At 36.2% G+C, this 16,803-nt stretch overlaps 1 protein-coding gene across 3 annotated transcripts in view; it reads left to right on the top strand.

Annotated features, from left to right (window-relative positions):
- STXBP5 (syntaxin binding protein 5) overlaps positions 1 to 16,803 on the top strand; it is a 184,524-nt gene that overhangs the window by 148,648 nt on the left and 19,073 nt on the right. For 2 of the 3 annotated variants that reach the window (XM_029049694.2, XM_029049688.2), the window contains 2 exons: positions 6,963 to 7,013; positions 13,300 to 13,539. In XM_029049694.2, the coding sequence (XP_028905527.1) occupies positions 6,963 to 7,013; positions 13,300 to 13,539 (291 nt within the window). The remainder of the gene's footprint in view (positions 1 to 6,962; positions 7,014 to 13,299; positions 13,540 to 16,803) is intronic. The other variant, XM_029049699.2, reaches the window with a different exon arrangement.

Here is a 16,803-nt window from a genome sequence, read left to right as displayed (position 1 = left end):
GTTCAATCTACGCAATTCACCTGTGGTTGCTGCATTTTTTTGTAATTTTTAGACTCATTTCATATTCTTCTAGTGTCCCCCACTCATTTTCTTAAGGGCACATTTACTTTGCCTTCTAGAGCAGTGCTTTTCAACCTGAATTCTGTGGAACCCCTCACATTTGGTATGCCCGAGGTGCTATAAAAACTTTTTGGATGGGGGTTACTTTACTCATTCAGTAGTCACCATTATCTTTTGTTGTTTTAAAACAAAATTGTCATGAAGATTTCAAAGGGGGGTGCTATGTAAGTACTTAATACTTTCAGATTCAGGGTATATATTTTAGTACAAGTATTAAATTCATTGTTCCATGGAGTGACAGAAATATTGAAAGATTTCTGAAAAGGTTGAAAACCACTCTGTTTTATAAAGAATCCATTTTAGCTTTCAAAATTTGGTAATCTGGGGTAGTTATTTGATATAATTGATTTTATCTTATTTTTCAAAATTGTCAAATAGGTTTACTTTTTTTTCCTGTACAACCGAAGTATTTCCATAGATTTTTTTAAAATTAATTAACTTATAGTAATTAATAGAATTTTCAGAAGTGTTGGTAAATATAACACATGTTGAATGCGAGTTACGAATTGAACCCTGTTATGTTAAAAAATAAAAAACATGGTGAAAGAATGGCAGCTCCTATGGTCTTTTGAGAAATAAGGGAAAAAGGTTTGTGTGATCTGTATTTTTTCTGAGAAGGGTCTATTTATCAAGTTGTGGGTTTTCCAGTAATGTGAAAAGCATGCATCAATTCCTTTTTTACAGCTGTCATATTAAATGTGTATGGAATAGTACTTTAAAAGCCATAAACTTGAGAATATCAAGTGCAAAATGTCTTACTATTTTATGTTAACTTTTAGAAATAAGCACATTGCTAACAATCAAAATAATGCATTTCTTTCTTTCTTTTTGACTCACTGAAAGTTCATATGCTCTTCTTTAAAGTTTCTACCTTGGAGCACTGTGCTTGAATTTTGCCAAATAATAATGTCCTTTTCATGACAAAGTTCTTAAATTCGGTTCCAGAAGGGAAAAGAAAATGTGTGTATTTCCATGAAGTATTCTCTGCCAAAAGGAGATTCTTTCCTAGTACAGTAGTTGTCTGTGGTTGATGTCCTTGGCCATGTGAGGGTCTTGTTCCCATGTGTTTTGATAAAAGCAAAATTGGTCTTGCCTTGTTGCAATTTCCGTGTTCTAAATCATTCCCTTCCCCATCCAATCAGTAGTACCCTATATCTCCTATAACAGTTGAGTCTCTCCCATTGAATGCTCCAGCCTGTTCTGCCCATTCAGGAGAGTTTATGCTGAGGTCTGCATATCAGAATTCTTGAGATATACATAAAATTAACTGGTGCATGCAGTTGAAAGCCCAGTTTTGAGCCCTGTTTAACTTTGGATCACATCTCAAATTTCATATCCAACATGTCTTGAAGGTGGCACTGATCTAGGGTAGTATTTTTCACAAATTCTATGATGTATATTGATTTCTAAATATATACCTAACACATTTATTTTAACATTCATTGTTTTCTTTTTTGCTACTGTATTCTAAATTTTTTCTTGTTGAAAGGCTTCAAATTTGACATTCTTCATGTAGCTTTCCATTTTATTTCTCATAAATTCTATCTTGCCTATGCTCTTTCCCCATCACTGTCACTCACAGATTCAGGAAAGCTAATATAATAGAAATTCATGCAGGATTCTTCACTTTGTGAAGGTATGTAGAAGTTTTATTGGTAACTATTAAATAGAGAAAAAATTGCTACTTTTTAAGTCTTAAATGCACTGTTGCTTTAACACTTTGTTTTTGCATTCCATGAAGGTCCTCGTGGTCAAGAAGTGCCTTTTGGATGTGTAGAGTCACAGCATCAGGGAGATGGATTTACAACCTCAAATTGCTGCAACTGTCTTACTATCTTTGCTACCACATCTACTTAACCCAAAAGATAGTATTTAAATAAAAAGGGCTGAAATACCCAATTGTTATTAGGATTTTAATTTAGGTAAATATCTTGAGCAAGTATTTTTTTTTGATGGGGGTTATTTAAGGCTATGGAACTATAATGAGTATTCTTTTTCTTTTGGGAGATAATCTACAAATTTGAAGACTTATTGGCAAATTATGATTGTATTTTTCATTGTGTTATTCTCTCATTTTATAATAAAATCTGCTTAGTAAAACCTGTGCTTGTGTGCTTTTTCCCCAGCATTGCTGTGTGCTTTCGTGTCTCCAAAGAAACACCCATTTCTTTTTCCAGTCCGATGCAGTGATTCTCCATGTACTAACTTGACATTTATCCTTCCTTATAATCCAAACAAGAAAAAATAAACTGGAAGAGATATCGACAAAGCAATCAGCAAATGAATTTTCATGGTACATTTGTAGCCAGCCTTCAATTATGTGGACAAGCACTCTCCAAAGAGCTTGGAGCTTGGTGGAATATTTTAGACATGACCCATAAGTATTGTATGTGCAGTATAGGGTTGAAAGTACGGGACACATAGGTGAGAAAAAGTAGAAGACTATTAATGAGAAGACTGAGTGGGCTAATAAAATCAAACTCTGGACACATTTTGAAAGGCACTGTCCCATCCTAAGAATGTCACTGACAGAGTTTTAGGGTACCATGGGACATTTCCATTTATCAGTGTGTTCTCTACTAGACCTCACTATCTTTGCTTTGTCATTTAATTTAATTCCATTCAAGGCATGTGATGTCTGTTACATTGTTGTGGTGAACTTTCCCAAGTGCTTAGTACAGTGCCCAGCTCATGGCGCTCAGTAAATAATGACTGTGGGATATACGGATACCAGCCGTGAGCAGATCCATGTCGTTAAAGACTATGGAGGAGTTGGGACAACTGAAACCTCACCTACAGAAAGCTAACCAATAACTCTGGACTGACACTAGAAAAAATGGTCTGAATAAAATAAAAATAATTTTCAAAGTTTAAATATGAATAATTCCAACAAAATAATTTGAAAATTAAAGTTATGACTGTAAAATGTCATCCAAGGAACTTGTGATGAAACAAACTTTTACTAAATTAAAAAATCTAATACTGTTACAAAATGTGTAATATTAATATAGTTTTAGTTTTTGAATGGCTACTAAGCCTACCTGCTCAGTAAATACTGCCACTACCATTGCTATTACTGAATGCTACCATCAAGTGACAATGATATGTTTAGTACAGGTCCATGAACCTTTTTGAAGTCGAGTAAATCATTCTTGAGGATGAGGATAAAATTGTCTTCAGTGGCTCTCATGATAAAATAATGGTTTTTATACAGGCTATTCAAATTTCACATGAAAGGGAATTAAAATATGATGTTTTTCATTAGTTTAGAGCTAGGTCACTATTCTCTTCTATTCCTCCAGAAGGCACTAACTCTACTTTCTTTTATTAACATTTGCTTAATTCAGGGGTTATCTTGTTAAAACAAAAATATTTTTTTCTAGGGAAAAAAAAAAGAACTCTAATAAAAATGTTATCTTAATTTTACTTTCAATGCTTTTCCCTCTCCAAAGCATCATCCAGCTTAAAAAAAAAAGAGCATATCTATATATTATACAGTTCCAATTTTATAAAAAGTTAAATTTGTCATAAGTTATATTTAGCTTTTCACTTGATGGATGTTTACCAACCAATTTACTTTTCTTCAAAAGAGATATACTGTAATATTATCCATAGTTGTTTTCAGTGTCGATATGCCCAAAGGTAAGTCTGGAAGGGAAAAAAAGATGTGCAGATAGGAAACATTAATGAAGTCTGTGTTTATGTGAAGGTGGTATCTTTTAGGAGAGCTGATTAGAAAGTTTACTTTTTAATTTTGTGTTTGCCAATTCAAAAATTAGAATATCTGTGCAGGATTTTTAGTAATTTTGGAAAGGCTTTATAATGAAAGTAGTGACAATTTTAGATTGGGAGCCCTGTCTGAGAAAGGGACATTGTCTGACCTGGTCATCCTTTGTCTTCCCCAGTTCTTAGAACAGTGCTTCACACATAGTAAGTGCTTAACAAATGCCGCAACTATCTTTCAAGATAAATTCAAGAAATGGGGAAATATCTCATTTCAAAAGTATTGACTATAATAAAAAAAAAAATACACTAAAGATCCATTTACACATGGCAAAAGTGAATGATCAGTATATTTAATAGTTTACTTAACTTTCTCCTAGAGATCTGGAAGAATTAATCATCCTCTCAAAATGTCCAGTTTACAGCAAGTAATGTAGGTCTTAAGAAAATTCATCTTCATTGATTTTCCTGGTATATATACATTAAGTTCTGACAGAATGGGTGTTTCACTACATTGTTGGGATAAAATGCAGTGACAGAATCAGGGAACATTCTTTGGAAAATGTGTGCCATACTGGATGTAGCGCAGTGTGGTTTTTGAAGAGGTTTTTGTGTACTTGCTTGTGGTCAGATATAAGTTCCATAGCATAGATTTTCTTTAATGTGGAAATCTGCAGAAATGGAGTAATTCTTTAAAGTAAGCTTTTGTTAATTGAAAGAAAAAAGTAATAAATAAAAATTAGAGTAATTAATACATTAAAATAATTTTGCTATAATCATCATCATTATCAATCATAATGATCCAGTATCTATTTAAGCAGGTGTTAAAATGTTTGATTAGACATGCCATGCCCCTGTTATTAATGACCTCTGTGTATATAGTTATGGACAGGATCTGAAAATTACTAGAAAAACTGGTAATCTTTCTTTTATAGCTTAACATGCACATTCTAACCATTTTATTTTTACTACAAAGGAAAATTTAAAGTTTCATTTTTTAAAGGAGGGATTAACTTTTGAAGTGTTTGAAAGTGTTTTCAGAGACAAGTTGATTCCTTTAGAAAAAATTGAGACTAATTTTTCAAAACTTGGAAAGAAATTTGTATTGCTTTTTGTAATAACCGATATCAGACTATTGCTTCAAACTAGCATTGTACCTTTGTGTAGTAAAGGAATTTTTTAAGGTTTTAAGCTTAATGTAAACTTTTCAGTTACACTTTGGCAAAGTGTGATTTACTATTTTTTATCTTATATTGATTAATTTCCCATTCTGAAGTTGATCTAATGGTCTAATTATACTCTCCTGGTATTTGTAAGAATCAGTCTCTTTCAAGTTACTTTCATAAGCTGCTACTTTATTCCTCAACTTTCCTAGAATTATTAAAGCTGCTGTGCAAAGTATTTTTTTAAAATAAAAATCACACCAGATTTCTACATAATTGTGTGGGCAGAACTGTCAGGAAAGAAGAGAGTTCCCGAGTCCAAAGATTGCCATTTGGGCCCAGAGATGTGTTGCTATGGCTCCATGCAGCATTTTCTTTCATTTAGCAAAAATCAAAAATAGGAAGAGTATGAGTTCTACAACTCATTGGTACGCTGCTGATCGCCAACATTATGTAGTTCATATCCTTTCCCTTCAAAAACCACATTTGGTGTTTCATTTTAAAGTTATATAGATAATTCTGGAATATTCTAAGTTATACTAGAGTAGTTTTGATAAGTTAATATTGGTGGAAAATGACTATCTTAGTGAAAAGAACGTGGGATTGGCAATCAGGAGATCTGAGTTGTAATCCCACCTTGTTAGGTGGCCTTGGGCAAGTTACTTATCCTTTCTAAACCTGTTTCCAAATCTGTAAAAGGGTGATAACTCTAACCCTATTTTGTAGATTTTGAGCTTCTTGGATAGGGATTGTGCCTAATATCTCATTTACCTACCCCAATGCTTCGCACATTGATGACAGGATCATACATAGAATCTATTATTTATATACATATTTAGATTTTTCTGTTTGAGATTGAACAAAAAGGGAGCAGGTTGAAGAAAGATAATAGTGATAGTAATAATTGTGTTTTTGGTGCAAACTATGTCCCAAGCATTGTACTAGGCACTGGGGTAGATACACGACAGTCAGGTCCCACATGGGGCTCACAGTCTGAATAAGAGGGAAAACAGGTTTTGAATCTCTATTTTGTGGATCAGGGCAACAAGGCATAGAGAAGTTGCGACTTGCCCGGTGTCATACAGTAGACAAGTGGTGGAGCCAGAACTAGAACCCAAGTCCTCTGATTCCCAGGCCTGTGCGCTTTCCACTAGGCCTCAATCTTGTGTAACTTCATCTAAGGGATTTGAAAAAAACAACTGATTGTCTTACTCTTTCTTAAATGTGACATCTATAATCTTTTCAATAGTATTTATTTACTGTTCTATCATTGGATTTATTTGTTATTTCTTTAGATGTGGAAGTTATACCGCATGACCGGATTTTACTTTGCATACATGAAGTGCTTATCGAATAGCAGGGTCCGTGTTTTGACTATATCATAAGAGTTTCAAACTTAACTATGATAGATGCCCTATCGGGATAACAAGCTTTAGTGCTTTTCCCAAAATATGGATGAAAAAGCACTATGTGTTGCATGTGACTAATTTTATATTCGATATCTTTATCTCCACTTGCCCTAAATTAAAGCCTGTTATTTTTGTGGCAAGAGTAGCTGTTATTTCTTTTAGAGTATGCCCAAATTTATCCACTATTAAGCATAACTGTAGGAATCCCTAGCCCTTGAAATTAAATAGCATTATTAAATTGTGTGTATTCCTGAGCAGAATCATCTGTTGTATTAACACTCACTAGCTATTTTTTATAATACTGCTTATTGGAGCTGACACTCTTTAGGAATTGGGGCGCTCTTAAAATCTTACCTTTTCCTTTAGTGGGTAATAAGGAATGTATCTCACACATGCATGCCTACTAACGCATAAGAAATATCCCAGAGTAGGATGGAAGGATTTCTTACTAGAGTCCAAATACGTAAATACAAGTAAATGCATTTAAACAAAAATTACACCAATAAATATGCACATCCGAGTTTTAAAGATTTATTTTACCTTTCAGCCAAGATGTCAAGGAAGTTAAGCTTGCCTACTGAACTAAAGCCTGATTTAGGTAAGTAAGAATCAAGGAAATTTCATGAAGCACCAAGATAATTTCAAATGATACAAAATCATTTATGTAATTCAAGAAATGAGATTAATATTTCATAGCAAGTAATTTTAAGCTCTAAAGCAGCAAGTTTTTAAGAATACAAGTGAAATACAGTGCAATTGCTTTTTTGGTATTTCTCCAAACTGAATCAACTTTAACCTGAGTCAGTGGTTTCCTGAAATCACAGGCTTCACTTCAAATGTAATGTGAAGCAAGTATAGGTTTTAGACCAAAGTATGGTATTTAAATTCATAGTCATCCTCCTTTTAAACCAATTTTTAAATTATTGAATTTTGACCACCGAATCCACCATAGTTCAGAAAAATATTCCAAAAATCTTTGTTGGCCATTTGACCAAATGGTCAATGCCCTAGGTTGAAGCCAAACTCAGTCACCCTTCTCAGGTTTTCTGGTATACTGATGGAGAACAAATGTGTATTCAGATGCACATTTGACAGTAGTCTTCTAGTACTGAAGCATCTTCCTTTCTTAGTGTCCCTTCTGTATCAGTCGTTTATTGAGCACTGTACACAGTAAGTGGTTGGGAGAGTGTAGTGTAGTTAGTGGACATGTTCCCTGCCACAAGGAGTTTACATCCAGGGGTTGAAGTGTTTTAGGGCTCATTCCTAGTATATTTTTCCAGGTCACTTCATCTTTCTTTATCAATCTCTTGACCATCCATAGTTTTAAGTTGGTTCCTCTTAAATGCAGGAAAAGTAATGTTGCATGCTATAGACTGGAATGGGTCTGCCAACTCTGTTGTATTGTACTCTCCCAAGCTCTTGCTATAGTGTTTGGCACATATTAAATACTCAATGAATGCCATTGATTGATTGATGTACTCCCCAATTTTGATGTGAACTTCTTTAGCCAAGGGTTGTCTCCCTTATAATGATAAAAAATAATTATTCCTGAGTCAAAAGAGAATTGAGAATAGAATTGAAATAAATGATTAGTTTTTTTAGTAAACACAACAGTGGTTGTAAATTCATTCTTAGTTAATTTCCTTTTAAATGATGTGTTGCATTAGTAGAGATTATTATACTAAATACTTGGGGACTATTTGAGAAATATTCCTCAAACATGACCCTGTATTCAAGAAGCTCATAGATGATTAATTTGGTAGTTAGTTGGCTCTTTTTGTAATAAGAATGATTTTCAGCCCCAAATAGATTCAGGCATGCTAGAAAATGAGGCTGTAGAACTGTCATAATAACCTAAGCAAAGATTAATGCAATACAAAAGCAAAGAAGGTCAAAGCTAGCTACACAAGAAATGTATATTAAAACAAAATTATCTTTAGAATCAAATTTAATGAGTATCGTATTAATTTTTTATAGCTTCATCTGTTCATAGATGGTTAGTGATTCTTGATAATGTTTATTATCCTGAAAGTATTTTTAGTGATCAAATTATTGGAATTACATTCAATATTTTCTTTAGTAAAAATTAGTATGGACATTAGCTCAACATGGCTGAACAAAAGTGTTTATAATTATAATGCCATCTTTATTTTTCTAAGGTATATGAAAGGAGATAGTATGAAATGGCTAGTAGCCTTGTTTGAATATCCGTAGTTGTAAACTGTATGTAGGTAGTTACTGATAAATAATATAAATTAATTCAGAGTTCTAGGCAAAGCTTGAATCATTTACCAAGGAGAAAAACGTTAGCTAGTAAAATATTACAATAATGAAAAAATCATTGATTAAGCCTTTATTACCCCTTTGGTTATGTAAATGAGAAATTTTTTAATGGTATATGTTAAGCGCTTACTGTGTGCCAGTTACTGCAATAGAAACAAGCTAACCAGGTTGGGCATAGTCCATGTCCCACATGGTGATCACAGTCTTAATCCCCATTTTACATATGAGGTAACTGAGGCACAGAGAAGTTAAATGACTTGCTCAAGGTCGAAAAGCATACAAGGAGTGGAGCTGGGATTAGAACCCAGGTCCTTCTGATTTCCAGGTTTATGCTGTCTCCACTAGGCGACACTGCTTCTCAAGTTTAGAGTTAAAATAGTTTGCATGTGTTGTGTATTAGAAGGTCCATCAATGAAATCTGTGTGTTTACAATACTTACCTCGCCAATAATTAAAATTATGCTCATATTCCTGATTTTCAGTAATGATTTGGCTAAAAAATATTGATTAATACTTCAGATTTATGATTTTAACTTAATCCCAGTCAACCATAAATGCCTATCTGTTGGTTTTTCTCTTCCCTTCTTAACCTCCTCTTCAGGTGTCCCTTAATTTCCACAGTTCCTCTATTTTTGTTTAATTTAAAGATTCTGTAGGTACACGAAGTCACCTCAGTTTGTGAAGAAATAACTCATTTGTCGTATTCCTTCAGGCAAACAACTCCAGTGGTTGCCTATCAACCTCCGCTCCAAACAAAAACTCCTCACTCTAGGCTTCAAGGCTCTCCATCACCTTGCCCCTTCCTACCTCTCCTCCCTTCTCTCTTTCTACCACCCACCCCGCACGCTCCGCTCCTCTGCCGCCCACCTCCTCACCGTCCCTTGGTCTCGCCTATCCCGCCGTCGACCCCTGGGTCACGTCCTCCCGCGGTCCTGGAACGCCCTCCCTCCTCACCTCCGCCAAACTGATTCTCTTTCCCTCTTCAAAACCCTACTTAAAACTCACCTCCTCCAAGAGGCGTTCCCAGACTGAGCTCCTCTTCTCCCTCTACTCCCTCTGCCATCCCCCCTTTACCTCTCCGCAGCTTAACCCTCTTTTTCCCCTTTTCCCTCTGCTCCTCCACCTCTCCCTTCCCATCCCCACAGCACTGTACTCGTCTGCTCAACTGTATATATTTTCGTTACCCTATTTATTTTGTTAATGAATTGTACATCGCCTCGATTCTATTTAGTTGCCATTGTTTTTACAAGATGTTCTTCCCCTTGACTCTATTTATTGCCATTGTTCTTGTCTGTCTGTCTCCCCCGATTAGACTATAAGCCCGTCAAACGACAGGGACTGTCTCTATCTGTTGCCGACTTGTTCATCCCAAGCGCTTAGTACAGTGCTCTGCACATAGTAAGCGCTCAATAAATACTATTGAATGAATGAATGAGTATTCCTTCTCATATGGTTTACAGTACTTTCCCCATTCTGTAGATTCTGTATTGCATTAATTATCTTTTAGCTAAAGACTGAACTTGGGCTGAAGTTGCTTTTCGGTTCTCATTGTTAGTCCTACATGAATCAGAGTAATTAGTGATTATCAGTGGTTAATTTACTTCTGTAACTTCTGATTTAATTTATGCAAATATATCATACTAGGAGTTGGAATTTCAATATTCTTGTCTACCAAGCCAAATAATACCATTTCAGCCTATGAATCAAAATTTTGAACGTAAATTTTGAATTGCGTATTAGGGTCACTTTTAAAAGGTCACTTTTAAATGTCATTTATAAATCATTTTTGTAAATGTGCCATACTTGTCTGCTTTATCATTAAAGTTGACTGAATTGTTCAGTTTTAGAGCATTTACATATCTGGGTAAAAATAATGTATCTCAGTTTAGCTAGTAAATTTATACATAATCAGAATCATATGATGTGGTAGAAAAATGAACTACATTCTCTCTACAAATAAAGACACTTCCAAAGCCATTAAATATTTAAAGTATAGAATCAATATCATATCATTTTGTTCTTTAATAATCCCAGAATGTAGAACTGGTATAATAAGTCACTGGCAAGAGAAATAATGTTTCATTTATTGAACAATCTTATATAGCAGACTTCAGTATTTGGGAGAAAATGAATAGGTAATAATTGTGATATTTGTTAAGTGTTCACTAAGTGCCAGACACTCATATAAGCTCTGGAGTAGATATAAAATAATTGATTTGGAAACAGTCCCTGTCCCACATAGGGTGTCACATTCTAAATTCCCATTTGTCAGATGAGGGAACTGAGGCCTAGAGAAGGTGACTTGCCCAAGGTCACACAGCAGACAAGCGGCAAAGCAGGGATTAGAACTCATGTCCTTCTGACTCCCAGGCCAATGGTCTATCCCCTGCTTCTCAATCACAGGCACAGTTATGTCCTTAGTAAGAAAACTGGTTTAAAAAAAAAAAAGATAGATGGTTTTACTTCCCAGAGCTCCCGTGGCACAACTTGACATTTTCTAAGGTAACTTATAAACTCCTCATAAGCAGGAATCGTGCCTGCCGATTCTATTGTATTGTACTTTCCCAACTGCTTAGTGCAATCCTCTGTGCGTAGTAAGCACTCAGTAAATACTCAGTAAATACCACTGATTTGATTGGCTCCCCAGAGACCTTCATTATGGGAGATCAGTAGTAAGCGTGCTACTTTGTGGGTGATCCTGCCACACAAAAAGGCTCATGGGCAAGAGAGGCGTATATGCTTGACTCCTATGACAAAATTCTCCAGAAACCCAGAGCCCACACGACTCCATGGACTCAGAAGTAAGCAGAAAGTAGTGTCATCATCAACATCCTCAAAAGGTAATATGTGGAGCTGAATGTAGGTAATGGGCTGTGACTTTTTTATGAACAAATACTCTGTCTTCTGGAGGCAGAGGTGAAGCAGTCAAAGCTAGGGAGAGAATCTTTAGGGAAACTCCATTTTTTTGGTGACAGTATTCATTATTAAGAACTTACTAAGTGTCAGTCACTGTACTAAGCACTTGGAAGAATACAAGATAATCAGGATGGACACAGTCCATGCTTTATCTACTAGGACACACTGCTTCCCAAGAACCACATCTCCAACAGAAGCAGTGTAGTCTAGTAGATAGAGCACAAGCCTGGGAGTCAGAAGGACTTGGGTTCTGGGCCTGGTTCATAGTAAGCAGTTAAGAAATATAACAAAAAAAGGAATTCCTGCTTACCTCGGAGCCTAGGTGGACCTTTAAAAGCAGCTCAGTTATTACGTTGGCTTTTGTTTCCATGCCCGTCCGTGGTTTGTCCCTACTTTCCCATTTCCTGCGTGAAAAGGTTTTCCACGAGTGAGTAAATCCCTAACAACTTGTTAAATTGATGTGATTACCATTTATCTACCCCAGCATCACTTTTTACAATGCTTAACACATAGTAAATGCCTAACAAATATCACAATTATTATTATAACGCTTTGAGATGGGCCTTTAAGTGTATAGGACATAGTCTGTGTTTGAAGTTTTCCCTTGGTATACGCATTTTCTATCACTTCCTCTTTTTTCTGAATTAGACCCCTGTCTGTGGAGTGTGATTCTGATTGTTTTTTAAAGGTGCATGTTGGAACTTTTCAGTGATCTTTAAACTCATAAATCTATTTCACAAGATTGAGAGGAGAAGGGAAGAAACTGGAGACCAGAAGACAAATGAAACTAGTAGTTTGTCCAGGAAGTGACCCAGTGAACTAGTAATTTACACAGGAGTTTGTGTTGGAGATTGTAAAATGTGGACCGATGAAATAGAGCAAGAGCAGGCTTCATTTAGACACAGGATTCAAAGCTGGTGAGAAGTCATGACAGTTATAGATTTAGGAGTCATATGCTTACTGTAGGTGGTAGTTGAAATCATGTTTAGAGATTAATTCTGCAGGAAACTAAAAATAAGATTAGAAGACTCAAAACTACAGCTAAGTAGTGATGTTTGCTAGAAGTATGAGAAGCAGCATGGCCTAGTGGATAGAAAACGGATCACTGGCTTGAGAGTTAGAAAGACCGTGTTCTAATCCTCACCTTACCACTTGTCTTCTGTGAGACCCTGGGCAAGTCACTTCTCTGAGCCTCAGTTACCTCATCTGTACAATGAAATTGACTGTGAGCCCCTTGTGGGATGTGGACATTGTCCAACCTGACAAGTTTGTACCTACCCCAGCACTTAGTATAAGTCTGGCATATAATGCCTAAGAATTCCCTCCCCCGCCCCACATACAAAAAGTCTAAACTCTGTGGCTAAATAGTGTGGTAGATGTCACTTGGAGCTTTATTCTTCAAATAGCCCAGGATGATTTAGTACCTGATGGAACACCAGTAGTCAATGATAGGATGAATATAAAAGTATAGTGATTAAATATCAATTTCCCAGAGTAACTGACCAAATTAACATTTTGGAGGGAGTATTGTGGGTTCACATTAAATTGAGATTACATATACTTTCAAGTGACTGGCTAGGGAACCAGGAAAATTATGTTGGTAAAGTTCCTTCAAAATTGGCCGTATATGATTTTATGTCTTGACACTTTCAAGTTATCATTTGATTCAATTTTAAATTGTTTCAGATGTAAGAGACAATTCCTTCAGTCGATCAAGGAGTTCTAGTGTAACGAGCATCGACAAAGAATCCAGAGAAGCGATTTCAGCTCTTCATTTCTGCGAAACATTTACTCGAAAAGCTGATTCATCACCTTCCCCGTGCTTGTGGGTTGGCACTACCCTAGGTACAGTGCTTGTCATTGCACTGAATCTTCCCCCAGGAGGAGAACAGAGACTTCTTCAGCCAGTAATTGTCTCCCCAAGTGGTATGTATGAACAAGGTTTTTCATTCTAGTTGATCGCTTTTAAGAATTCTCTGTAATGCAGATTGCCTTTTAAATTTAGGTATGAATGATAGTCACAGTTAGTGTGCTATGTGCATAATGGTAATGAAACTTTGGAGTTTTAGATTATTTCCAAAAAATATTATTCATTGTGAGGGAAAATGAGAAAATTAGTACTCTGCCTAGGACCCTAAACTTAGCTCATTGTGAAATGTTCTACAGTCCAAATGGAGGCACAAATAAAGGCAAGAAAACAACAGAAAAGTCTCTATTGCTAAATGGTTTCTGCTGTTAAAGCCTCCAGTGAATGCATTTGAAGTCTCAAGAAAAAGTATTCATTTTTCTTCCTTAGGACATGAGGAAAATGTAACTCAAAACAACAAACGAAAAGGCATGTATAAGTCATTATCTTCATATACTGAGAAACAGTGAACTACAAGACTAAACAGATTAACTTAATATTTTAATGTCGTCTTCCATTTCAAGAATTCTCAAATCTTAACCTCCCAAGATCTTTCCTATGCCTCATTTCACCCTTCCACGTACAAAAAAAAAAAATAGACTATCAGGCTGATCTTCGTAAGCTCCTCCATTAAACTAGAGTATTCTTGACGGCAGGAATCATGTCTGACAATTCTATGGTATTATACTCTCCTAAGTGCTGCCTATGCTGCTCTGCTCAGATTAAACACCCAATAAATATCATTGATTTAGATGCTACTACTGACTCTGGCATTCTGAAACAATCAGTCAATGAGAAGCAGCATGGCCTCGTGGATAGAGCACAGGCGAGGGAGTTAGAAGGACCTGGCTTCTACTTTGGGCTCTGCCACTTGTCTGCTCTGTGACCTTGGGCAAGTCACTTAATTTCTCTGTGCCTCAGGTTCTTCCCCTATAAAATGGGGATTAAGACTGAGCCCCATGTGGGACAGGAACTGTGTTCAACCTGATTGGTTTGTATCTACCCCAGTGCTTAGTTCAATGTCTGATACATAGTAAGTGATTAGGTAAGTCAGTCATTAAAATTAAAAAAAATCAATGGAATTGAATGTTTGATGTGTGCAGAGCACTGTATTAAATGCTTGGGAGAGTAGAGTGCAGTAGAGTTGATAGATCCCCATTTGTGTTTGCTGTTGAGGCAGAAAGGATTTGTGTGTTATCTATTCTCTGTTATGTATATGTAATTAGTTCCTTGCTACTCTGATGCTTTCCAATCCCAGGACCTATCTTTGCTTTCTAATTTGCCTTGGGATATTCCAATCTTCCTAAACTATCCATTTAAGCACTCACCTGATTACTTCATTCCAGACTATTTATTTTTCCGCCGTTGCCTCCCGTCAGTCTGTCATTATTGCACATTTTTTTCATTTTGCCCTAAGAGCATTTTACTCCTCAGTCATAACTCCATCTGTTCCTGGAAGGTGGTCCCATCATTTGCCACTATCCCTCATTGAATAACCCCATTGCAGTCATAACAGCTGTAGTACTTTTTTTCCTTCCCTTATTGTGCCTGGCTCCAATCATCTTTTCTTCTCCCTTCCTGATTGCAGTTGGCTTATGACTTTGTTGGAAGGAAAGGTAGGTGGGTTCAGAATAGTCTGAGCTGATAACACCTCGTGCCGCTGGAGTAGGGTGGGTGTGAGAGCAGTTAAATGGTTAAAGCCAGAGAATGTAGCATTACTAGACTAACCGTTCTTGTAGCAGAAGCAGCAGCGTAGTCTATGCTTTGAGAAACAGAAATATTATGAGAGATTTGTCATTTTAATATTGATAATATATTTCATTGGAGTTAAGTACCTGTGGCTCATCATTCAACTTTTTAAAAATGATTTTTCATTAATGTTAATATTACCTTGTGACCCTGATTTGGCCTTCCATTAAAGTATTAAGTTTTATTTTAAAATTATACAAGTTAATATTCGGTTTTATTTTAAAATTATACAAATTACAATAGGATTATAGAAATCTATTCAAGAATTCAGTGTTAAAGATGGTAATCCCTGCTCACGTGAAACCTTTAACAGTGACTTGAACCTCATCCTCGAGTCATATAAAATCCATAAATTTTGTCATCATTAACCCCATCATAAAGTAAGACAAAATCCATAAATTTTAACATCATTAGCCCCATACCTCAACTCTAATCATAGCAGAGATCTAGATGATCTAACCCAAATCAGGACACTTTGGAATGATGTATGGTCAGGGAATGAACTACTGAGAAAAGGCCCAAGTCTAAGAGTAAAGATCACATTAGAATAATTGTGGCAAAAACACTCGATTAAATCAGTTTAGTAAATCAGATATAGAAACCTCTATTAGTTTACAGGGGGAAGAATGCTTTGAATGCTAATACCATTCTATGCACACCTTCACTGTTATGGTGTGAATTGTCAAGATCTTAACATTAACCTTAAAATGCAAAATGAAGCAAAAATGAAGCAAAATGAAAATGGCCCAATGTATTCATTTCTTAGAGGAAATTCCAAGAGTTCCAGAAAGTGTAGCAACTTTGGCAACTCAGAGCTTACTAAAGTAATAATTTAATTCTATGTGTGCATATCAGCAGTAGTATTTTTTGAATACCTCCTTTGCAGAGAGCCCAATTCTAGGATCAAGCCTTGTCCTCCCCCCGTCACCCCACATCCTTTATGTCTCACAAGCCCATAACCTTGGCATTATCCTTGTCTCCTGTCTTTCATTAAATCCACATATTCAGTCCATTAATAAATCCTGTTGGATAGACATTCAAACATTGTAAAATGTACCCTTTCCTCTCCATCCGAACTGTTGCTACATTAATCCAGTCACTTTTCCTATTCTGCCTTGATTACTGTATCAGTTTCCTTGCTGACCTACCAGCCTCCTGTCTCTCTCCACTCTAATCCATACTTCACTTCTTCTGCCCCGGTCATTTTTCTATAAAAATGTTCAGGCCATGTTTCCCCTCTTCTCAGTACCTCCAGTTGTTGCCCATCTACTTCTGCATTAAACAGAAACTCCTCACCATTGGCTTTGAAACACTCAACCACCTTGGCCCCCTCCTACCTCACCTCACTACACTCCTACTGCAATCCAGCCAGTGCACTTCACTCTCCTAATGCTGACCTTCTCACTGTACCTTGATCTCATCTGTCTCGCCACTGACCTCTCACCCACATCTTGCCTCTGGCCTGATAGTGTCCTCCCTTCTCATATCTAACAGGCAATTACTCTCCCCTCCTTCAAAGCCTTACTGAAGACACA

This window comes from Ornithorhynchus anatinus, chromosome 2 (genome assembly GCF_004115215.2).
Source record: "Ornithorhynchus anatinus isolate Pmale09 chromosome 2, mOrnAna1.pri.v4, whole genome shotgun sequence".
In the NCBI taxonomy this organism is placed as follows: Eukaryota; Metazoa; Chordata; class Mammalia; order Monotremata; family Ornithorhynchidae; genus Ornithorhynchus; species Ornithorhynchus anatinus.
The sequence above is the reverse complement of the archived record's forward strand: the minus strand, read 5'-3'. Positions and strand labels throughout refer to the sequence as shown.